Source organism: Stegostoma tigrinum, chromosome 10 (assembly GCF_030684315.1).
Source record: "Stegostoma tigrinum isolate sSteTig4 chromosome 10, sSteTig4.hap1, whole genome shotgun sequence".
NCBI classification, from domain to species: domain Eukaryota; kingdom Metazoa; phylum Chordata; class Chondrichthyes; order Orectolobiformes; family Stegostomatidae; genus Stegostoma; species Stegostoma tigrinum.
In genome coordinates, this window is record NC_081363.1 from 47,706,232 (window position 1) to 47,730,848 (window position 24,617).

A 24,617-nucleotide genomic window follows, 5' to 3' on the forward strand; every position below is an offset into this window, starting at 1 on the left:
TATACCTAACACCCTTTGCATGAAAATGTTGCCCCTTACATCTCTTAAATGTAAGCCTTCTGTATCTATAACTGAAGAGAATTTTAACTTTTGGAATATTTCAAATTTAAAGCTGCCTGTGATGTAGTATTACAGATAGTAGGAACTGCAGATGCTGGAGAATCTGAGATAACAAAGTGTAGAGCTGGATGAACACAGCAGGCCATGCAGCATCAGAGGAGCAGGAAAGCTGACCCGGTCTAGGCCTGAAATGTCAGCTTTCCTGCTCCTCTGATGCTGCTTGGCCTGTTGTATTCATCCAGCTCTACACCTTGTTATCTGCAATGTACTTTCACTGATCAGTAGTGGCGTTGCATACTTACAACATGAGTAGAACTTATTAAATAACCCATATTTTCTGTAAGTTATATAAATCTGAAAGTTTACATAAAAAACGATATGAATTGGGTCCACCATTAATAATAAATTTAAACTCTTTGGTCACTTGTTCAATAGCCAGGAAATGAATTGTAAAGGTTGTGTCATTACAAGCTCAGCAGGTTTCATCAAAATAGAATCACACATTTATTAGAAAATGTCACAAATTTGATCAATATATATGTAGTTTTAATGTGCCTCAATATTAACAAGTTTAAATTAAGAATCCAGCAATATGTGACTGCATTAGTAATTGATTTGTGATTACTAAAAGAAAGCAGAACAGCTTGTTTGATATTTCTATTACTCTCCTAGAATGGTGAATATACCAGACAAGATTCTGACTATCCAGAAATAACCTATTCAGAATTACACTGCACTAAGGTAGATGGATAGTTCAAGAAAGAGCAATACAAATCCAAAAGCAGCTTGAAATTAAGAAGTTATCTGCTTAGTCCTAAAATGTTTTTAACTTTATGACTCATGAGCAAAGTATTCTTTAATTATTCTGTAAAATTTAATAACGTTCTTCGACATTTTAACATCTATCATTCTCCAATTTCTTCAACAAAATACAAATATCACGAATTATGAATGAAAACAATGTCATTGATTTGGAGTAATTATGCCCTAATTGACCCTCAGCCATTGTCAGTCCTTACCTGGCTAGCTTGCTGAGACCAAGGAGTCGTTTTTCAGGTAGATAACCTATATGTACCTACAGGATGGAAAGAAAACATTGACTACACCTGACCACACACGAAAGGGACCAAGAATATTCTCAGCCAGGTCAAAATTGAAGTATCTACAGACAAGAGAGATGTTGACATTTTCTGATGGGTCCCGAATCAGTATGAGGCCAAATGTGTGCAATGGAATGACCGTTCAATCATGAGCAGCCCTTTGGAATAAACTGCAAGCTGTGAGTCATACACCTTCAGAGAAAATTGCTCATTCAAATTCAAGCCAAGTGAACTAAGCTACACAATACTGATTTTCTAAAGCTAGCAGCAGCAGCCAGTGCTGTATATCTCAAGTCTTTGGCAAAACATTCATTGCAAAAAGATTCCAACAATAAAATTATTTTACCTTTCTAGGGCAATGACACACAGTCACATAGGGACGTTTTGAACACACCAATGTCATAATATTCAATGTTTAAAATTATAATTATAGTTTGTTTCATTAAAGAAGATGCACATGCACTATATTGCAGCAGCTTTAGCATTAGTTTTCTGTATTCTCTCTAACCAAAGACTTTGGGTAATGCCACAGATAACAACAGTATGAGAAATGCAGCCTTTGTTTTATTGGGTGCCATTTCCAATGTAGTTTGGAATAGTGAGCACTCAACCGAAAGTACAGTGTCTATCACTCCCATTTGTTGTATCTGTCTCCATCATAGGCACATGAGCCTAGTTACCTGGCTAACTTGCTCACTCCTATAACTTTTCTGTTTGGTAAATAACCAATTGAAACCTGTAAAAAAGGAGACAGTTTGAAATTCACTGAATCAGTCTCAATTACACTTTCATTTATAATTATTAATATATAAATAGACTCTAGCAACTTCAGTTACCCCAAATCAGGATCTATAGAGGCCAAATACGAAGACAAGGAATAACAGTAATTCATGATAGTTAAAGCGAAAAGCTCCAAGAACAATGCAATGAAGTGTACCACTAGAATCCGATTTCCTTTTTAAGCTTGAACTGTTCTTTGATTATTGCAAATTCCGTTTCAACAATGCAATTGTTTGTCTGTTATCAGGTGGCAGAATCAGTGTAAGCTGGTTAATTAAAAGATTGAGAGAAACTAAACTCTTTCAATTTACTGGTCTAAACTCAAGTGTCTATTGAAGTGAATCTGGTGCTATGCTTCCATTTAACTTTTTTAAAGAAATAAAAATCACATTTGTGAGCAATTAGCTATGTAGCTCTATTATTTTAGAGCGGCATTAATTTACAGTTGGTAACATCGTAGACAACTTATAATTTTATCCAACTCAAATTCAAAAGTGTACATACAAGCCCGTCAAAATAAATAACTATCTACGTGTACGATCCAAATCACAATACTATTCAGAGAACAGAAACGATATATGAAAATCAAAATTTTTTTACAAAATAATTGCAATCATAAAGGCAAATTTTGAACACATTTGCAAATCTGGCATGCTTCGGTGACAGTATGTCAGATAACATTTTTAAAAAAATGATTTTATTATTATGCCATGTAATAGATAATGTACTATATTGCTACTAACAGAAAGTGAAATAGGATGTGTTCTCCATTAAGGTTTCAGCTATAAATAGGTATCTTTCCATGTCAGTTATCCCTGGGTCACTAAGAGGTCAGACTATCACTTCCTTTTTAAATATGCAACTGCTAAAGTCGATTCAAATATATTTACTTTAAGTGAGGATGCATTTCTTCAAATTCATCCCACCAAGTCTAACATAGAATTTGTCTTCAGGAAATGTAAAATGCACGGGACAAAACACAAAAATGTGTGTGTATATTGATGTGTATGAATGAATATTGCAAATGAATTTAATTTCAATAAAACTGACCATTTGTATATAATTGTAAGTTATTAACTCAGGCACTTCAATTGAGTCTGTAGCTCGGCACCAGATTAAGACTCCATCCCAGGATTCTGTGCAACTGCTGCAATTACTTCCTATCTACCTATGACTGGACTATTACCCTGTAAACAAATGTGAGGTTTTAAAAAAAATAAAATTGCTCTATAAACTAGAGAACTTAGTTCTTTAGTCCAGCAAGGAGAACAGAAGTATAAGAACAATGCAACCTTAAAGCATACTTTGACCAGGAAATGAAGAGAATGCATTTCTATTTGTTATGAAGTACAAACTAAAATTAATGGGAAAACATGACTGATATTGAATTGTTGCCTCAGGTATTATAGCCTATAATAATAGTAATAGAAAGTCTCCTTCCAGAGCTTAATGAGTTAAATATAACAACATGCAATTTGTTTTTGCAGTTTACTGCTGTAATTTCCAGGTTGGACAAAGTTCTGTCTATTATGATCTAGTTTAATTCAATCACATCTGCCCTACAGCACTTGCTGTATTCCTCAAAATACATTGAAATAAATATCAAGATGCTGAAGGGTAAGTTGTCCAATTTCTCTTGAAAATAAATATTTGAATTCCTAACAAGAAAGGACACAAGCCAGGGTTAGGAACTGGGGTTCACATCATAATGCATTCAATGCAATTATGCAGACAAAATTATGATATGCTATTACAGATGTAGAAACTCAACATTTGAGCTTGTTTACCTTTCCAATAAATGGAACTAAGTGGTGTTCACACATGGAAAACATGTCAATATCCTTAACTATCACCATCTCATCATGGTCTTCATCAAAAATGGCATCATTTAAAATATCTGGAAATCAAAAGACAGGTCACGTATTAAAACACACATTAAATTGATTACACTTCTTGCTGCTACACACACAGTACAAATTAGGATTGGTGAGCGGTCGGGTATAGGTTGCTTAGTAAGATCATATCAAATAAATGGAATCAGCCATCTGGCTTCTTAAATCTGCACTGCCATTCAATAAGATTATGGCTAATCTGATTTTGGTGAGATCTCCACTTTTCTGTGTACTTCCCATAATCCCTGATTGCTCAATTCAGAATCTCTTTCATCTTTGAATGTATTCAATGACTGAGTCTCTACCATTTTCTGGGATAAAGAAATTAGATGTTTAACAACCCTTAGGAGAAAAAAAATCTTCTTCATCACTGTTTTTAAATAGAAACCTCTTAATCTGAAACTATGCTCCCAGACTGGATTTCCCCACAAGCTTCCTCTCAGTATCTACTCTCTTCAACCTCACAGAATCTCAAATGTTTCAATAAAATCACCTATAGTTCTTATGAATTTGAATGAGTATTAGCCCAACTTTTCCTCATATGATAACTTGTTCATCATAGAAAGCAACCTTGCCAAGTTCTGAACTGTCTGCAATGCAAATATATTCTTCCTGAAATAAGGAAAACAAAGCTGAACAATATGTTCCAGATATGGACTCACCAATGCACCATAGAGATGCAGCATGAGTTCCCCGCTGTTATATTTCATCTAACTTATAATAAATGCTGATATTCCATTGGCCTTCCGAATTAGGTTTTTGTTTCAGAAAAGTTTAATTCAGGAAACATGAGCTATAGTCATATTTTATTATCCGTTCCTAATTGCCCTCGAGAAGGTGGTGCTGAACTGCCTTCTTGAACCATTGCCGACCATTTTTGGTAGGTCTGCTCACAATGCTGTTAAGGAGAGAGTTCCAGGATTTTGTTCCTTCAGTGACACTGAAGGAACAGTGATATATTTCCATGCCAGGAAGGTGGCTGACTTGGAGAGAGACTTGGGGGAAAAATTTCCACGCGGTGGTGTTCCCATGTATCTGCTGCTCTTGTCCTTCTAGGTGGTATTGAACATGGATTTGGACCATGCTACCTAAGGAATCTTGGTGAATTCCTGCAGTGCATCTTATGAGCTAGCAGCAGCGTGTAAAACTGAGCATCAGGTGATAGAGGGAGTAAATTCTTGTGGATGTGGTGCCAATCAATCGGACTGCTTTGTTCTAGATTGTGTCAAGCTTCTTGAGTGTCATTGGGGCTGCACTCATCCAGGCCAGTGAGATGCATTCCATTACACTCCTGACTTGTGTCTTGTAGATGGTGGACAGGCTTTAACAAGTCAGGAGGGGAAATCCGTCACCCCGAGATTCCTAGCCTCTGTCCTGCTCTTGTAGTGACAGTATTCATATAGTTTGTCAAGTTCAGTTTTTGCTTTAATGGTAACCCGATAGGATTTTGATATTGTCAGGTTCAGAGATTAGATGAGATTCCCTACAGTGCGGAAACAGGCCCTTCAGCCCAACAAATCCACACCACCCCTTGGAGCATCCCAAACAGACCCATCCCCCTATAATCCACAAACCTCTGAACACTATGGGCAATTTAGCATGGCCGATCCACCTAACCTGCACATCTTTGGACAGTGGGAGGAAACCGGAGCACCCGGAGGAAACCCACACAGACACGGGGAGAATGTGCGAACTCCACACAGACGGTCACCCGAGGCTGGAATTGAACCCGGGTCCCTGGCACTGTGAGGCTGCAATGCTAACCACTGAGCCACCATGCCGCCCATGACACCTGCAATTGCTTGTCAAAAGGTAATGGTTAGATTCTCTTGCTGGAGCCAGTCATTGGTGGACATTTGTGTGGCAAAATGCTGCTTGTCATTTGTCAGTCCAAACCTGAATATTATCCTGATCTTTCTGTGTTTTGTCACAGACTGTTTCAAGATCTGTACCTGCATGCCTAACTTTTATGTTTCACGTACAGATCTGTCTGTCTCGGAGTATCTTGTAGTCACTCCCCATTCAAATAAATCTGTTTTTCTATTCATCCAACCAATGGATAACCTTTACATTCCATTTACAATTTCTTGCCCATTTACTTTTTCCAACATCTCTTTGTAGGTTTCTTGTATCCTCCACAGAGCTTGCTTTTCCAAGGTAATTTTGTTTTGTCAGCAAATTTGATAAGGTCAGAAGTCTCACAAGACCAGGTTATAGTCCAACAGGCTTATTTGATATCACAAATTGTCACAGCACCGCCCCTTTGTCAGGTGAAGTGAAAGAGGAGCACTTGGGCACAGAATTTATGATCAGGGAGATCAAAAGGTAACACAAATGCTGAGAGTGGAGTGTTGACAGGCCAAATAATAGGTCTCTGCAGGTGATCACTAGTGCCAGACAGTGTGAGTAAAGTGTCAATAGCTAAATAGCAAGTGAAGAGATGACCCATAATCTGATAAATTAAGACAAAGAGATAATTACAAAAGATTTTAATAATATGGTGGTGCTGGAGACAAACCAAATGAGTGGAATAAACATGATAGGTAAACTCATTATATTGCACTTCTCTAGCTTCCACCCCAAACATGCTAAAGCCATTCTCTACATACAAGCCCTGTACATACACATGATCTGCTCAGATGAGGAGGAAAACAATGTACATCTAAAGATGCTGAAAAATAAGAACAGGATACAATGCAAGTTCTGAGGAGAACATGGCAAGTCTACAAAGAGAAGCTGAAAAAGTAAATAGGTAAGAAATTGTAAAAGGAGTGTAAAGGTTATCCATTGGTCACATGAATAGAAAAACAAATTTATTTGAATGGGGAGGGGCTACAAGATACTCTGGCACAGAGAGATCTGCATACCAGGTCCAACATACCACAGCCAAAAAACCGCAACAATGTCCTCAGAAGACAGACACAGGATACCGATAGAGTGCCCTTTGTCATCCAGAGCGGAGAAACTATGCCATATTCTCACAGCCTTCAACATGTCATCGATGACAATGAACATCTCGCCAAGATCATCCCTACACCTCCACTTTTTGCCTTCAAACAACTGCCAAACCTTAAACAAACCATCTTTCACAGCAAACTACCCAGCCTTCAAAGGAAAACATTGCCACAGCAAGGTTCTGTGGTGTTGTGGTCAATCTCTGCAAGACATGTCAGATCATCGCCATGGACATCACCATCACACGTGGGAACACCACCCATCATGTACACAGCAGATGCTCATGTGACTCAGCCAATGTTGTCTATCCCATACGCTTCAGACAAGGATGCCCTGAGGCATGGTATATTGGTGACACCATGCAGACATTATGACTATGGACGAATGAACACTGCACAACAACTGCCAGACAGAAATATTCCCTCCCAATCAGGGAAACACATCAGTGGTCAAGGGCATTCAGCCTCAGCCCTTTGGGAAAGCATCCTGTAAAGCAGCCTTTGAGATGCACAACAACGTAGAATCGCCAAGCAGAGACTGATAGCCAAGTTCCAAACACAAGACGACAGCCTCAACCATGCTCTTAGGTTTATCTCGCACTACATGTGAGTTCACTACACTGTTCTGTTTCTGGAAAATCTTTCTTACTGTCCTGTTTTGACACCATCACCTTGATAACTTGTTATGATCGCTCTACCTTAATTAGTTTGTAATTTTGGATGACTTGTTACTTTAATTAGTCCTTTGGCAGGTGACTTTTATGCCTACTATGTTATTCCAGTCATTTGATTTATCTCCAGCACCACTTTATTTTTAATTTTTTGGAATTACCTCTCTGCCTCAATTAATTGGATTATAGGTCATCCCTTGGCTTGCTATTCAGCTGTTTAACTTTACTCAAAACAACAAAATGCTGGACATCACAGCAGGTCAGACAGTATCCAGAACACAAGTTTAACGTTGCATTTAGATGACTCTTCATCAGTGTCTCTGGTGAAAGCTTGTGATTTCAAATAAACCCTGTTGCCATGTGACTTCTGACTTTGTCCATCCTAATCCAACACTGGCACCTCCAATCACAGCAAATTTGATGGCAGCACAATCTGTTTATCCCAGGAATGAATGTAGATTATAAATAATTGAGGCACTGAACCTTACGCAGTTACAGTTGTTACTGCTAGTTACAGTTTGCCAGCCTGAAAGTGATCATTTTGTACTGATTCATTTTCTGTTTGTTAGTATCCATGTTATTACATCTCAATTTCATACCTTGCGTATTTACCTACTGTGCAGCAATTTATTCAAAGCCTTTGGAAATCCAATACTGATTTCACTTTAACCACCTTGCCGTTCACATCTTCAAAGTACGTTGGAATACCTGAATAATTTGTCAAACACAATACCCTTGTTTGAATGTTCTGCTATTACTGCTCGATAATGAATTGTAACATTTTTCCAACTGGCCTAACATTTGTTAACTGATATAGAACATTCATGATTTCTGTCTTTTTTTCTGGACCAGGAAGTGCCTTGGAAGTTTGAAATAACATGAAAATAACAAGACAAATGAAAGTTGAAGTTTAATAATTAGGTGATGTTCTAACATTACTCAGATTTATATAGTTTTTAAGCTAAGCAGTACAGTGTCAATGTGTACAATTGATCAATGTTTCAAATACTGAACAGCATGGTATGATCAAGCAGTGGGTGAAGCATCAAATTTGAGGCCATTTTTAAAATCAAAATTCAAACATGAAAATAAGTGTTGCTGTAAAATAACAAACTTTTACTAGCTTATCTTTTACGTTTAGATGGTAAAACAATAATTTGGTCACTATTTTCCGTTCACAACACTTCTGATTGAAAAGAAAGTAGCAGAACGAAATTTTTTGTCCTCCCATTACAGGCAATGATAGACATCCTATGATTAAAGCTTCATTTGGCAACAGAAGCTGGTTCAGTTCTATTCTGTAGTCTTTCTCCCAGAAAGTAAGTTAATAAGCTGAATTTCTCAACCACTATTTTCAAACTAATCTAAGTAAAGATAGAAATTGTTGGAAAAGCTCAGGAGGTCTGACAGCATCTGTGGAGAGAAATCAGTTGACATTTCAGGTCGAGTGGCCATTCCTCAGAACTGTTTTTGTTTCTGATTTACAGCATCTGCAGTTCTTTCAGCTTTTATTTGGTCTATTATTGGTTATTGGTTATATTGGTTATTAAGTCTTAGTTAGGCCTGAGATGTCTGAACATTCAAAAATTGTGAACATTTCAAAATCTTCTTGAAATGGCATTGAAAGTTAATCAAATGATCCAATACTGTATTTTAAGTACTTTATGTATTCAACTTTACAGCAAGAAAGTAACAGAGTCACAGTCCTACAGCATGACGACAGGCCCTTCTATGCTAACCCCATTTCCCTGCTCTTGGCCCACATCCTTTTAAACCTTTGCTATCCATGTATTCGTCCAAATGCCTCTTAAATGTTGTTAATATATCCTCCTCAACCACTTCTGCTGGCAGCTCATTCTATACGCGTATCACCCTCTGCTTACAAAAAGCTGCCCCTCGGGTTCCCATGTATTCTTTCCCCGCTTACCTTAAACTGATGCCGTCTAGTCCTCGATTCACCAACCCTGGGTAAAAGAATATCCATGCCGCTCATGATCTTATACACTTTTATAAGATTCCACACCACGCCCCCCCCACCCCACCTCTGTCTCCTACGCTGCAAAGAAAAGTCTGAGCTTGTCCAACCTCTCCCTATAACTCCCTTGAGACCTGGCAACATCCTTGTAAATTTCTTCTGCACTCTCTCCAGTTTAATGACATCCTTTCTACAGCAAGGTGACCAAAACGGAACACAATATTCCCAAGTCCGATCTGACCAACATCCTGTACAGCTGCAACATAACTTCCCAACTACTGTACTCAGTGCCCTGACTGATAAAGGCCAGTGCGCCAAAAGCCTTTCACCACCCTGTCTACCTGTGACTCCACTTTCAGAGAACTGTGCACCTGCATTCTAAGATTCCTCTCTTCCACTACCCTCCTTAAGGCCCTACCATTCACCACAAAACCCCTACCTTAATTTGACTTTCCAAAATGCAACACCTCACATTATCTGTATTAAACTCCTTTTACCATTTCTTGGCCCATTTCACCAGCTGATCATGATCCTGCTGCCATTTCTGATGACCTTCCTCACTGTCCACGATACCGCCTATTTTAGTGTCATTCGCAAGCTTACATTCTCATCCAAATCATTGATTATTAGATAACAAACAGCAACGGGCCCAAAGGCACACCACTAGTCATAAGCCTCCAGTCTGACAAGCATCATTTCGTTATCACCATCTGCTTCCTACCATGAAGCTAACTGTGTATCCAATTTGCCAGTTTTCCCAGGATTCCATGCAATCTAACCTTCCAGAGCAGCCTACCGTGTTGATATTGGTATTAATATTGTTTCATTCAGAGCTGAATTCACTCATACAGTCTTTATCAGTCGATTGATAGAGCCCTGAAGGTCTTACTTGATAAACATGATCTGTTAATAGAGTGGAACATGTTTTTACATCTTTGAAATGGTCAACCTTTTGCCATTTATCCTTTTTTTGTAATCAATACATAGCAGTACTGTATATTGCCAAAAGAAAGAGCTGAACATTAATGTCACATCGCAATGATATATTATGCCACGACAAATAAAAATTAGCCTCTTACAGGCATTGGGTTTCCTCCTTAAATTTATATACTTCTGAATGACTAAGAATTAGGGTGTGTTCTTTCTTATTCTGGGACCAAAGGCATAGGTTTATGAATAAACCTATTGTTGGATTCTAGCAACACAGCGATTATTACATCAGAAAACTTCACTATTTTAGGTTCTGTACAGTAATTGGTTGGCATTTACTTCACAACCAAAACAAATTAAATGGCTCTAGCCCGACATAGCTTTAAGGCTTCAATGCAGCAGCAGTTCCACTCGTCAATTGTTCACCTTGTGGATCAAGAGTTTGAAACAGATTCTAAACAATCTGGGTCCAAAAGACCATAAGGCAAAGGAACAGACGTAGGTCATTCAGCCCATCAAATTTGCTCCACCATTCAATGAGATCATGCTGATCTGATGATACCGAACTCCAGTCTCCTGCTTATATCCATAACCCTGGAGTCCATTAATGAGTAGAAGTCTGTCTGTCTTGACTTTGCATATATTTAATGATGCAGGCCTAACAGCCCTTTATGGTTAAGAATTCCACGGATTCACTACTCTCAGCAGGAAAAAGAAATCCTCACCTGTTTTAAATTGGAGACCTCTTAATCTGAGATTATAACCTCCAGTCCTAGACTCTCTGACAAGTGCAAACAACCTCTCCACACCTATCCTGTCAAGTCCATATGAATTTCATATATGTTTCAATGGGGACTTTTTTCATTCTAAATTCCAATGAGTATAAGCCCAACTTTCTCAAGTTCTCCGCTTAAGACAATCCCTCCCTATAGAAGGTGCTGGCGAGGCCAAACCTGGACTATCCAGTGGGCCAAGAAACGGCAGATAGAGTTTAACTTAGATAAATGTCATTTTGGTAAGAAAACTCTGGCAGGACTTGCACAGTTAATGGTAGGGCCTTGGGGAGGGTTGTCAAACAGAGATACGCGAGAGTGCAGGTACAAAGTACTTGAAAGTGGCTTCACAGGCAGACAGGGTGATGAAGCAGCCTTTGGCATGCTTGCCTTCATACGTCACAGCACTGAATACAGGAGTCATGTTATGGCTGTACAAAACGTTGGTCAGGCCACATTTAGAGTACTGAGTACAACTGTGGCTACACTGCTACAGAAAGGATGTCATTAAACTGGAAAAAAGATTTACAAGAGGTTACCAAGACTGGAAGGTTTGAGATCTAGGGAGAGGCTGGGACCTTTTTTAAAACCCCTGGAACACAGGGGGCTGAGGGGTGACTTGAGAGAGGTTTGTAAAATTGAGGGGCAGAGATAAGGTAAACGGCCACGGTCTTTTCCCCAGGAGAGGAGAGCCCAAACCTCGAGGGTACAACTTTAAGGTGAGAGGGGAATTATTTAAAAGGGACGGAGGGGACAACTTTTGTTTTACATACAGTGTGATGCATATATGGAATGAGCTGCCAGAGGAAATGGTAAAGACAAGTATAATTGCCACATTTAAAAGACATCTGGACAGGTATGTGCATATGAAAGGTTTAGAGGAATATGGGCCAAATGCAAGCAAACAGGACAAGTTCAATTTAGGAAATCAAGTTAGCAATGAGGAGTTGGGCTAAAAAGTCTGCTTCCATGCTGTATAACTCTATTCTGGTTTTGAAGGTAATTCTAAAGAGCTTTGTTAAGCTGATTTCTGAGATGAAGGTGTTGACTAATCAACAACACTGAACAGGTTAAGCCTTTATTCGTAGAGTTTAGAAGAATGAGGGGTGGTCTCATTGAAACACAGAAGATTCTGAGGGGGCTTGACAGGTTGGATGAGGAGTTGCTGCCACTCATGGAGGGGGAGTGGTGTGTGGAGGTGGGGGAGTCTTGAACAAAGGTATATCGCTACAAAGTAAGACGACATTCAAAACTGAGATGCAAATGAATTTCTTCTCCCACAGGATAGAAAATGTCTAGAATTCTCAATGTCAATGAGATGTGAAGGCGAGATCACAGACAATATTTACAGAGGAGACAGCCAAAATTTTGAAACAGCAACAGAAAATACTGAAGAAACTCTGGAACCTTCCATGGAGAGAGAAAAACAGAGTTAACATTTCAAGTCTAGTATTACTCTTCTACATAAGTTCCCTAGGATTTTGTAAAGCCAGGAAGTGACAGCTGTGCAGAGCTGGAATGAAGAGGAGCTACGATGTGGCACAGATCAGCCATGGTCTTATAGAATGGACTTGAGGGGCTGATTGGCCTACTCCTATATTTTTATATTTAAAGTACGCTCTTCTATTATACTAAAAGGAGATTTTAGCAAAGTTACCTGTTAAACATTTTGAGAAAGGCTAAAATCCTGAACAAGAGCTGGATCCTTTTCCTTTAAGCAGGTTTGAACTAAATGAACACATTCTGCAATATTCAATTATCTCATCTGGCAATATCAATATTTTGGATTATTCATGTTTAATATATTTGAATGCTTTTTCACTAAAATAATATTGCAATTATTATTCTTCCCTTCCATTTTTGCAATAACTAATACACAATAATTTGTTGCTCAGGCCATCAAAGCGAGTAGGATGTTAATTTCCTGTCTGCAATCCATGATCTATGGCTGTAATCATCAGAATCCAAGGTGCACATCTCTTTGTTGTTAAGAGCAGACTTCAAACAAAACGCCTACACTTCATTTCTGGGTTATATAGGTTGCATTTAAATAAGAGCACACACATTTGTAGCTGTAATCACAATGTTTTAAAATATTTTGGTGTCAGCGCATGGCTGCATTGTGCTTACTGAATGGTGTATGAGAGATATTAACATGTTTGGACTTCCAATTACTTTAAATTTAATTGTAAACCTGTGTGTTAAATTTTTAAAAACATGATTTTTAAAATTTACTCTTCCATTAGACCTGGATATTGACAGTTCAGTCATCGTTATTTACCCATTTGATGATGTACTGGTGAGTCTCCTCTTAACAATCTGATCTATGGAGTGCAGGTACAACAGTGCTGTTAGGAGGGTAATTGCAGGATTTTACATCAGTGACACTGAAGGAGCAGCAATGCATTTCCAACTCAGAATGGTGTGTGTTGAGGGGAAATTACAGGTGCCCTTGTTTTCCTTTAGGCGAGGGGGATTGTGGGTTTGTAGGGACTCTCGAACCTGAGTTGAAAAGTTGCTGCAACGAATCTTGAATATGGTTTATGCTGCAGCCACTGTGTGAATATGTTGGTGACAACGTCCCTCTGAACTGCGAGACTGTGCAGCTGCTAGGAAACTCCACATACATCAATCAGCGTGAGGATACGTGGCTTCCAATTCCAGAACCTACTGTCGCGCATGAAACTCAGGGGCCCCTCATGAAAACATACATAGAACATTGTTGGAGGAAGTGAATGATGAAGGTGGAGTAGGGAGAAGCCACAGCAGGGGGAGAACTCAACATAGCAACGCATAGCTAAAGAGGGCAAGGCACAGGGTCTTCACTTCTACATGGCAATTGGCTAAATTGAAAATAAAAATCAAAAGTGACATGATAGGAAAAACTCAAGTTCATTGTTATGGAAATTCTATTATTAACAGAAGATGGGATAAAAATGTATATTTTAAATATGAGCAGCTATTTACAATTAAGCAAGAAACACAAGCTAAAAGATGTTTAACCCAATAATAATAGGTGACTTTGATTCACATGGGACTGGTAAACCTGATCAGCATTAATACTGAAGAGTGCACAAAATGGGTTTCTCATTTTTCCTTTCACATCCATGTCCAATAACATGATCTGAAAACTCTACTTAGTTTCACTGCTAGGAGAAATTCCATTACAGTAGCTAAGGCTGAGGCAATCCACAATATTGTAAGTTAAACAGTATACAACATTTTCTTGCAAAATCCAGTTTTTCCCAATTTCCTAATATTGATAGATCCTTCAAGTTCTACCATACAGATTTTTGCCAAAAAAATTAGTTATTTCTTCGGCGACATACCTTTTTTGTTTGCAATACATCTACCAGATGTTTAATGCATAATTTAGTGAAAGCAATCTAATAAAACTGTATTTGCCCTCCCACCCCACTTTAGTGGCTCAAATAAGTATAATGTTTTATATTTTATGAATCTAATGGTGTAATTAAAAATGATGTTTGCTGAAAATGGACTGCTTTTATCAAGCAGTTCATTCTGTATTATAATGAAATAGCATCATAAAAGGAAAATAAAATTTTATTCTGAATGAGAAGAGAGTACTGATTTTTAGGAAGCGTCCTTTTTCAGCACCGTACTATCAAATAACCAATAGGAATATACTTCTCACAATACTTCCTGTTTATGTAGATGATCAAATAGATTATTTATTTTTTAAACTTTCATTGAAAGGTATAAAACTACAGGTTCATTTTTGCAACATTCTTGCAGCTAATATCATAAAAACTTATCATTTATCACTATGAACATCAGTTTTAGTCATGGCCAATATCATAATTTCAATGCTGTTAGGGAATTTATCAAGTGACATTTTCTGTAACATATCCTTTTGATGAACAGCATTTCATTCAGCAGTGGATATGAAACAGCAAACATCGTGAAATCACACTTTTCAAGAAATTGAGATTATATTTGACTTTACAGTCTGTTTTCAGAAAAGATCAGAAAAGACAATGGTGTTGATATGGCAACTGTCTGGTTTGCTGCAAACATCTCAGTGTACACCCAGGTGATAGACGAAAACTAATATCACAAAGCAATAAGAGTAGCTTATCAACACCATTGTGAAATGAGGGAAAACTGCATAAAAGATATTAAACAAAACACGTCATTGAGTACAACGGGGTGATAAAATGAATCATATTTTCTTGCACTCCAAAAAAAACAAAATCTTCTCCATTACATTATTTCTCCTGTTGAGATGTTCAAATATTTCTTTAAAGATCTACTGTGCCTCCCTCATAATCAGAAAGCAATTCATGGTAAAATGGAAAAAATACAATCTGAATTACCATAAGCACCTCAGTTGTTTAAACTCCTCAGTCGATAAACACCAGCTGCAAGCCCCAAAAGGATTGGAGGCATGTGCTGAGTCACATTTTGTGTGATGTCAGTGAGAGGTTGCTAATCAATTTTCACTTGGACATGTTAGCAAAGGTCAGCCAATATTTGTGGAACTGTATCACAGGGAAGAAAGCAGGGCTTGTAGATCATGCAAGGGAAAAATGTACAGATATGCATTTGGAGGGAAAACCGGAATTAAATCCTTACATTTGTCATGTTTTCCAATACCTACAGCAATTTACATTATAGAGTGATTATACTTAAAAAGTTAAGCGTGAGCAAAGCAAGTAAATTGAGAATAAAGGTATTCCATGTGTTCGTGTTGAGTGGAAATGCCAAAATAAGAAACAGACATATGTACAAAAGAAAACTGCATGTCATAGTGCCTTGGAGGCAGTTCAGAGAACATTTATCAGATTGACCCCTGGAATGAGTGGATTGTCCTATGAGGATAGGTTGGACAAGCTGAGCTTGTTTCTGCTGCAGTTTGGAGGAGTGAGCAGTGACTTGATTTAAATGTTTCAGATCCTATAGGGCCATGACAAGGTAGATTTTCAAATGATATTTTGTTAGTCAGACCAAAGATAGGGGGCACTGTCTGAAAACCAGGGGTTGCCCTTTTAGAACTGAGGAGAAGGAGAAATTTATTGTCAAATTGAGTTCTGAGGAAAGGTCACCGGACCCGAAACTTGAACTCTGTTTTCTCCTTCACAGATGCTGCCAGACTGAACTTTTCCAGCAACTTTGTTTTTGTTCCTGATTTACAGCATCTGTAGTTCTTTTGGTTTTTAATTTATTGTCAGATGGTTGTTTAACTTTGAACTCTCTGCCTCAGAGAACAATGGTGACAGGATCATTGAACATTTTTAAAGCAGAGGTCAACAGATGCTTGAATACAAACTGTGGAGCTGGACGAACACAGCAGGCCAAGCAGCATCTCAGGAGCACAAAAGCTGACGTTTCGGGCCTAGACCCTTCATCAGAGATGTCAGGCCCAAAACGTCAGCTTCTGTGCTCCTGAGATGCTGCTTGGCCTGCTGTGTTCATCCAGCTTCACACTTTGTTATCTTGGATTCTCCAGCATCTGCAGTTCCCATTATTTCCGTCAACAGATGCTTGTTGGACAAGGAAATCTAAGGTCATCGGAATAGAAGAGAATGTAGAATTTGAACCACAAACACAATACCAGGGATCTTCTTGAATAGCGGAGTAGGCTCAAGAGCCAAATAACCCCCTCCTGCTCCTATTTCATATATGGGTGCAAAAGAAAAAGAGACTGAGAATCAGAAAGTGGACAAGGAAGCTTATTTAAGTGTATGTCGAGACAGTGCCAGAAATATCATACTTTTACTTTAGAAAGAGTAAAGTGAGAAGGTGAATGTATGAAAAGATAACAAAAAATAGGAGAGCAAAGGAGTGACGGATAGCATACTTTCATGTGCTTCCATTTACTCTCTCACAGAAACAGGAGAAGGCTGTTAAGCTCCTGACCTAATTTTTAAACTCCATCTACCTCCCTCAATATCATGACCTATAAAAGAAAACTCTGTCAAACAGTACCTATGAATCACAGTTCTGATAATTTTTATCCTAGGTTCAATAGATTTTTGGGAAGGGAGTTGGATTTCCACCAAGGCTTATGTGAATGAGTTTTCTGTTATAACTCTGAACCAGTTTAGCTTGAATTTTAAGGTCATATTTGTACACCCTTGTTCTGGACTGCTCAAAAGGAACAAATAGTTTCTCTCTTTCTAGCGTTTCAACTCTTTCAATCTTTTCTTAAAATCAGCTCTTAGTTCTTTAGTGCAGACTGTGGGGAACACCATTATTGCATCTTGATAATTTGATTTCATAGCCATATAACTTGATAATTTCTTATCCTTGTTGTTTATTGTTCCTAATGCCATGTCATGTTAACTAAGTCTCCAATGTAGAATCTAATCAAATGCCTTCTGGAAGTTTACATAGCCAATGTCCAAACACAATCTTTTATCTAACACAATAGATACCTCAATTAAAGAAAAACATCAATTAGATTTATTAAACATGGCTTGCCCTTTACAAATCTATGCTGGTGCTCTTCAATCAGTTTATATTTCTATGAGATATAAAAGCCAAAATGATTCCCATGTTCACAGAGAGTACTCTTTCGGTAATGTGCAAGAGGGTTAACATGCATGTTTAATTTATGCCCATAAGAAAAGAACTTTACAGTAGAATAAAGTCAAAAACACTGAAAATTTCATCTCAATCACCACATATAATCTGAGAACTAACAAACAATTTGACTAAATAACCCAAAAGTAAAACTGTTAAAAATATACTGATTTTCATCAGTAGTTATACCTTTACAAGGTAATTGAATCCTCAGTGTTATGCTTGTGTCGTGAAATTTCATGCTTTGACCCCTTAAAAAGGTTGGATTGACTTTTCACGAGGAATACGGAAAAATAACTTTTTTCAGGCCGAACATCATGAATTTGACTTTTGCACTAGATATATTTTTGCCACAGTAGCTGCTATAAAGCAAACTGTATGAGTAACCCGGGGTTATAAGTTGACCTCCGTTTTTAAAGGAATTTGAGGGAAATTCAAACACTATGGTACAATGTGAATGCAAAAGAAATCTCCACGGGATGCCAATATCATTGTAGCATGAAGTTACCAGGAAAGTTGAAAGGTGGATGGAGGTCTCTGTAAGATGAATCCTTGCAACTGCTCACCATAATGTATCAAGTATTCAGCAGAGGACCTAGAAAAGTGCGCCACAACCATCATGGATCATTAGCAAATGTGTGGAGGGCTGTGTACCAAAAGAAGTCAATCCAAGTGTTTCCCAATTGTAAATCTTGGATGAACTAGGAAATCCACTCCCTACTGAAGACCGGACATGCATCATTCAAGTTGGGTGAGCCAGACCAACACAGAAAATCCAGATATGACCTCCACAAAGCCATCAGGGAGGCCCAGAGGCAGCACTTGACCAAGTTAGAGGCCCACACCAACCATACAGACTCCCACAGCCTGTGGCAAGGCCTAAATGACATTACAGAATGCAAAAGGAAACTGTGTAAGATAGTAGACAATTACACATCCCTCCCTAACATGATGAATGAGTTTGAACAGAATACCACTGGCGTGGTGACACCTGCCCCTACAGCCTGTTCCCTCAGTCACTGCTGCAGACGTCAGATCAGTCCTTCCTGGGAGTCAACCCAAGGAAAGCGATGGACCCGGACAGTGTCCCCATTCAAGCCCTCAGACCCTACGTGGACCAACTGGCAGAGGTATTCACGGACACCTTCAACCCCTCCCTTCTACAAGCCAAAGTCCCCACTTGCTTCAAGAAGGCCGCTATCATCCCCGTACCCAAGAAAACATATGCAGGGTGCCTTAATGACTACCATCCAGTGGCTCTGACTTCAATAATCATGAAGTGTTTTGAGAGGCCGGTCATGGCCCACATCAACTCCAGTCTCCCAGCCTGTCTCAATCCCTTGCAGTTTGCCTATTGACCTAACAGGTCCATAGTGAGTACCATATCCCTAGCCCTGCACTCATTCCTGGAACACGTGGACAACTAAGACACTCCTGCACATTGACAATAGGTCTGCCTTCAACAACAATCTAACCTCAAAACTGTGACCTTGGTCATGGTTCCGCTCTGTGCAATTGGATCCTCAGCTTTCTGACCCATAGGCTACAATCAGTGAGGATGCGTAACTACACCTCCTCCACAATAACAAGCAAAAACCAAAAGAACTGCGGATGTTGTAAATCAGGAACAAAAACAAAGTTGCTGGAAAAGCTCAGCAGGTCTGGCAGCGTCTGTGAAGGAATAAAACAGTATTAACATTTCGGGTCTGGGGTCCGAGGAAGGAACACTGGACCCGAAACATTAACTCATCTTCTGCTTCACAGATACTGCCAGACCTGCTGGGCTTTTCCAGCAACTTGGTTTTTGTTCCTCCATAACAATTCTCAACACTGGAGCCCCCTGCTGTACTCCTTGTACACCTACAACCACATTGCCAAATTCCAAACAAACTCCATCCACAGGTTCGCTAATGACACCGCTGTAGTGGGACGGATATCTAACGCCGAGTCAAAATACAGATGGGAGAGAGGAGGCTTGGTGGCTTGGTGCAATGAAAACAAATCTGTCTCTCAATTTCTGCAAAACTACAGAATTGATCATTGACCTCAGCAAGAAAGGAGGAGAACACACACCCACCTACATCAATGGAACAGAGGTTGATAGGGTGAAGAGCATCTACTTGCTTGGAGTGATGATAACCGGTCCTGGACTTCCCACATAAATACAACAGTCCAGAAGGTACAATAATGCCTCTTTTACCTCAGGCAGCTCAGGAAATTTGACATGTTCACAAGGTCCCTCACCAACTTCTACAGATGCATCATTGAAAGGTCCAGGTGCATAACAGCCTGGTATGGCAACTGCTCGGCCAGCACCGTAAGAAACTACAGCAGGTGCTGTGCACAGTCCAGACCATCACAGAAGCCAACCTTCCACCCACGGACTCTATTTACATGCCTCGCTGCCGCAGAAAGATGGCCAACATGAAAGACTCATCGCACCCTGGTAATAATGACCTGCAACCTCTTCGGTCAGGTGGAAGACAGAGAAGCCTGAACACACGCACGAGCAAGTTCAGAATCAGCTTTTTTCTGGCCATTATCAGACTGTTGAATGGACTCTAGCCTCATATAATACCACCTGCAAGTAACCTGTTTGCCTCTATGCCTTTTTGATCTGTAAACCCTTTACTTGCTGTGATCTTCCTGTATCATTTATAAACAAAAAACTTTTCACTGTATTTTGATGAACATGACAATAAATCAATTAACTGAGTTCTCTGGTGAATGGTGGCAGCAGATCAGCTTTCCTGTTAGGAATCTACTGGACCCACTGGGTCTTGTTTATTAAAGGAAAACTATTTGATTGTGTAACAAGTTGTTCCCATTTTAAAATAGATGTAGTTTATTGTATGATAGCAACCAAGTACCCATTATGGGAATCTGATAACATCTGTGACAATGGCTATGAAGAAGACCCAGAGAGTGGGTCTTACTCATTTGATCCTAAGCTGTGCTGCGTACAATTCCATGTGTCATCATAGTGATTGGTACTTATACATTTCTCAGACTGCTGTCAGGGAAGAGCACTACAGAAATGTGGAGATTGTTTAAGGAATGCGTACTGCGTGTGCTCGATACGTTAGTCCCTAACAGGCAGGGAAGATGCGGTCGAGTGAGGGAGTCTTGGTTCTCAAGAGAGGTCGAACAACTGGTTAATAGGAAGAAGGATGCTTCCGTAAGGTTTAGGAAACAAGGAACGGAAAAGACTCTAGAAGGATACAAGTTATCCAGGAAGGAGCTGAAGAAAGGTCTTAGGAGAGCTATAAGGGGGCATGAGAAAACCTCGGCAGATAGGATCAATGAAAACTCCAAGGCTTTTTACACGTACGTAAAGAATAAGAATTACCAGGAGAAAGGGTAGGGCCAATTACAGATTGTAAAGGGAATTTGTGCACGGAGCCTAAAGAAATAGGAGACGTCCTTAAATGAATACTTTTCTTCGGTATTCACAACTGAGAGAGACCTAGTTGTAAGGGAGGACGGTGTGAAACGGGCTGGTAGGCTAGAGGAGGTCAATATTAGTAAGGAAGATATGCTAGGAATTTTGAGGTAGTTGAAGATAGATAAGTCCCTCTGGCCTGATGGGATTTATTCAAGGATTCTATGGGAAGTGAGGGAAGAGATTTGCAGGGCCTTTGGCGATAATCTTTTCATCCTCACTGTCCACAGGTATAGTGCCGGAAGATTGGAGAGAGGCAAATGTCATTCCCTTGTTCAGAAAAGGGAATAGGGATAACCCCAGAAATTACACACCAGTTAGTCTTATGTCAGTGACAGGCAAATTATTGGAAAGGGTTCTAAGAGATAGGACTTATAATCACTTGGAAAGGACAGTTTGATTCGCAATAGTCAGCAGGGATTTGAGAGGGGTAGATAAAGCCTCACAAACCTTACTGAATTTTTTGAACAGGTGACCAAACATGTGGATGAAGGCATCACTAGATGTGGTATACATGGATTTAAGTAAGGCATTTAATAAGGTTCCCCATGGTAAGCTCATGCAGAAGGTAAGGAGGTATGGGGTAGGAGGAAATGTGGCAGATTTGATTCAGAATTGGCTGACCCGTAGAAGACAAAGAGTAGCAATGGATGGAAAATATTCAACATGGTGTTCAGTTATGAGTGGTGTACTACCATGATGTGTTCTGGGTCCTCTCCTATTTGTGATTTTTGTAAATGATTTGGATGAAGGAGTGGAAGGGTGCATTAGTAAGTTTGAGGACGATACAAAGGTGGGTTGCGTTGTGGACAGTGCAGAGGACCGTTCTAGGTTCCAAAGGGACATTGATAGGATGCAGAGCTGGGCTGGGAAGTGGCAGATGGAGTTTAACCCTGAAAAGTGAGTGATGATTCATTTTGGAAGGACAAACTTGAAAGCAGAATACAGGGTTAAGGGAAAGATTCTTGGCAGTGTGGAGGAGCAGAGGGATCTTGGGGTTCATGTCCACAGTTCCCTGAAAGCTGTCACCCAGGTGGATAGAGTTGTTAAGAAGGCATATGGTGTGTTAGCTTTCATTAATAGAGGGATTGAGTTCAAGAGCTGTGAAGTTATGCTCCAGCTATACAAAAGCCTGGGTTGGCCACATCTGGTGTATTGTGTCCAGTTCTAGTTGTGTAATTACAGGAAAGATGTGGAAGTGTTGGAAAAAGTGCAGAGGAGATTTACCAGGTTGTTGCCTGGAATGGAGGGAAGGTCTTATGTGGAAAGGTTGAGACAGCTAGGGCTTTTCTCTTTAGAACGACAAAGGATGACAGGTGACTTGATAGAGGTGTACAAAATGATCAGAGGTATAGATAGAGTAGACAGCTAGAGACTTTTTCCTAGGGTGGAGATAGCTTTTACAAACGGCATAGTTTTAAAGTGAGTGGAGGTAGGTTCCTTACGCAGAGAGTGATAGGGTCGTGGAATGCATTGCCAGAGAAGGTAGTGGAGAGGGTCTCATTAGGGGCATTTAAGCAGCTATTAGATAGGCATATGGATGATAGTATAAGGTAGGGGTAGAGGTTAGATAGACCTTAGGATTAGGGTAAAAGTTCAGCACAACATCATGAGCCGAAGGGCCTGTACTGTGCTCGACTGTTCTATGCTCGAACCCTTTGATCCTTAGGCAACATGTGCATCCCAAGGTTTCTCTAACCTCCACCCCCAATTATTGTGAACATTTCTACATTTATGTATATAATTTCTCTTACTGGTTCACAATTTCTTGTGTTCCATTGATCCATTGTAATACCTCGAGCATCTTTAACATTATGAACTGGATGGCTACCCTTTCCAAACAGGCTGTGTTTTTCCACTACCCTCGACCTCAAATTTCATTTCAAATTTGACCGGAATCTCTGAACATTGGTTAAACCATTATTAATTAAGAAGGCAGATGGTATTTTCGCCTTTATTTTTACATGGTTGGAGTTAAAAACAGCCAAGTTTTGTTCAGCCATGTTCAGTGAGGTTGTGCCTGCAGCGTGTACAGTTTTGATCCTCATATTTAAAACGATAGAAAAAAATATTCCATACATAAAACAAAGATTTCCCTTGCCCATCAGGAATTTTAACTTTACTTGAGAGCCTCCAACGCCTGCCTATCCACTCGCCGGCTGAACACTGACTTGGGGACACTCCGGCAGAATATCAGCACCTCATGAAATCTTTAACTGTTTTGATGCAGTTTGTGCTTCAACTCAGTAGAGCTCCAAGTTTGCTTTTTGCTGTAACGCATCTCTTACCAGTTGGAAGCACCTTTTAGAATTGACTGTAGTTCCTAACTTTTTGAATCTTGTCACAAAGTTCTCTTCTGCAGAGTTTGTAAATATACAGCGGCAGCCCAAGAGATCTGTGGTGAGTCAGGGCTCAGTACAATATTTGCCCAAGAGTTTGAATACGTTTTTAAATCCCAACATTTCCTGGGTCCCACTGAGCTTAAGTGAGCCAGAATTCTTGAAATTCTCCAAGGTTATAAAAAAAGAGATTCTTGGAGCCTTTGAGACACAGGGGAATTGTCCATCAGATTTTCAATTGTGTCAGTCAGCCAAGTCAGAAATTCCACAGGGACCAACATACAACCCCAGTCTACCTTGCATAAACAACCATCTGGCTTCTGGAATTTCTGAGCCAACATTTCCTGTAAATGAAAGCAAAGTTTCCCCTTTCTGCTCATTTCGAATCAGAGCGATTTTGAAATCTGATGCAATTAGTCACTCATAGGTGGAGATTTAGTTTAAAGTTACAGAAGCGAATTCAAGGGCGTATGTAGTTTATGACTCTTAGCACAGTTATCTAACAGAACTATTGTATTGGGCATTGTCAAAAGAAATGGACATACCCTTTCACAGAACAGCAAGGTATTAAATAACTGCATTTGTTTTAAAATCATCAGTATGTTCTCATGTTTATGTTGCAAATTGCTAAGAGCTGCAGGAGATAATCAGACAAAATATATTGCAAGGTCTCATTACATTATTATGGTTGAAGATAATAGCATGTACATATGTTACACTGAAATTTACTTCTGACATTTAAGTCACTATAATGAGCACCTTGGCTCAAACAGATGCCCACCCAGGAAATGAAGCCCTGAAGACAGGATTTTAAGCTAAAAGGTTAGGATAGGGGTGTTTAGACATTGAAATTTTCAAAAAGGCCATGTGTTGGAAAACCAAAAATAATCCCTTTCATTTACAGATTTAAACAATGTTCGAAGACGTGCAGTAAAGTCCCTGTGGTAATGGCAGATCTGTAAACTTCAAATCCTCAGTGCCAGAGGCCTGAGCACAGCAGGGGTGGAAGGTTCGTGACTGACACGCAAGGAAGCCTCTGAAATACTGAATCAGGGGAGTAGTATCCTTGCCTATGTCAAAGTTTTGATTGCTTGCTTGTTCTGTTGGTGCTGTTTCACAGCTTTAGAGGGATTGCCAACAGTTGGAGGTGATTTC

At 39.5% G+C, this 24,617-nt stretch overlaps 1 protein-coding gene across 2 annotated transcripts in view; it reads right to left on the reverse strand.

Moving 5' to 3' along the window:
- LOC125455934 (GTP cyclohydrolase 1) overlaps nt 1-24,617 on the reverse strand; it is a 44,633-nt gene that overhangs the window by 15,419 nt on the left and 4,597 nt on the right. For both annotated transcript variants that reach the window (XR_009446238.1, XM_048538506.2), the window contains exons 2-3: nt 3,728-3,837; nt 1,080-1,135 (exon numbers count right to left, since the gene is read on the reverse strand). Coding sequence is in view for 1 of the 2 variants with exons in the window: in XM_048538506.2 (XP_048394463.1) it covers nt 1,080-1,135; nt 3,728-3,837 (166 nt within the window). In the remaining variant the exon portion in view is untranslated. The remainder of the gene's footprint in view (nt 1-1,079; nt 1,136-3,727; nt 3,838-24,617) is intronic.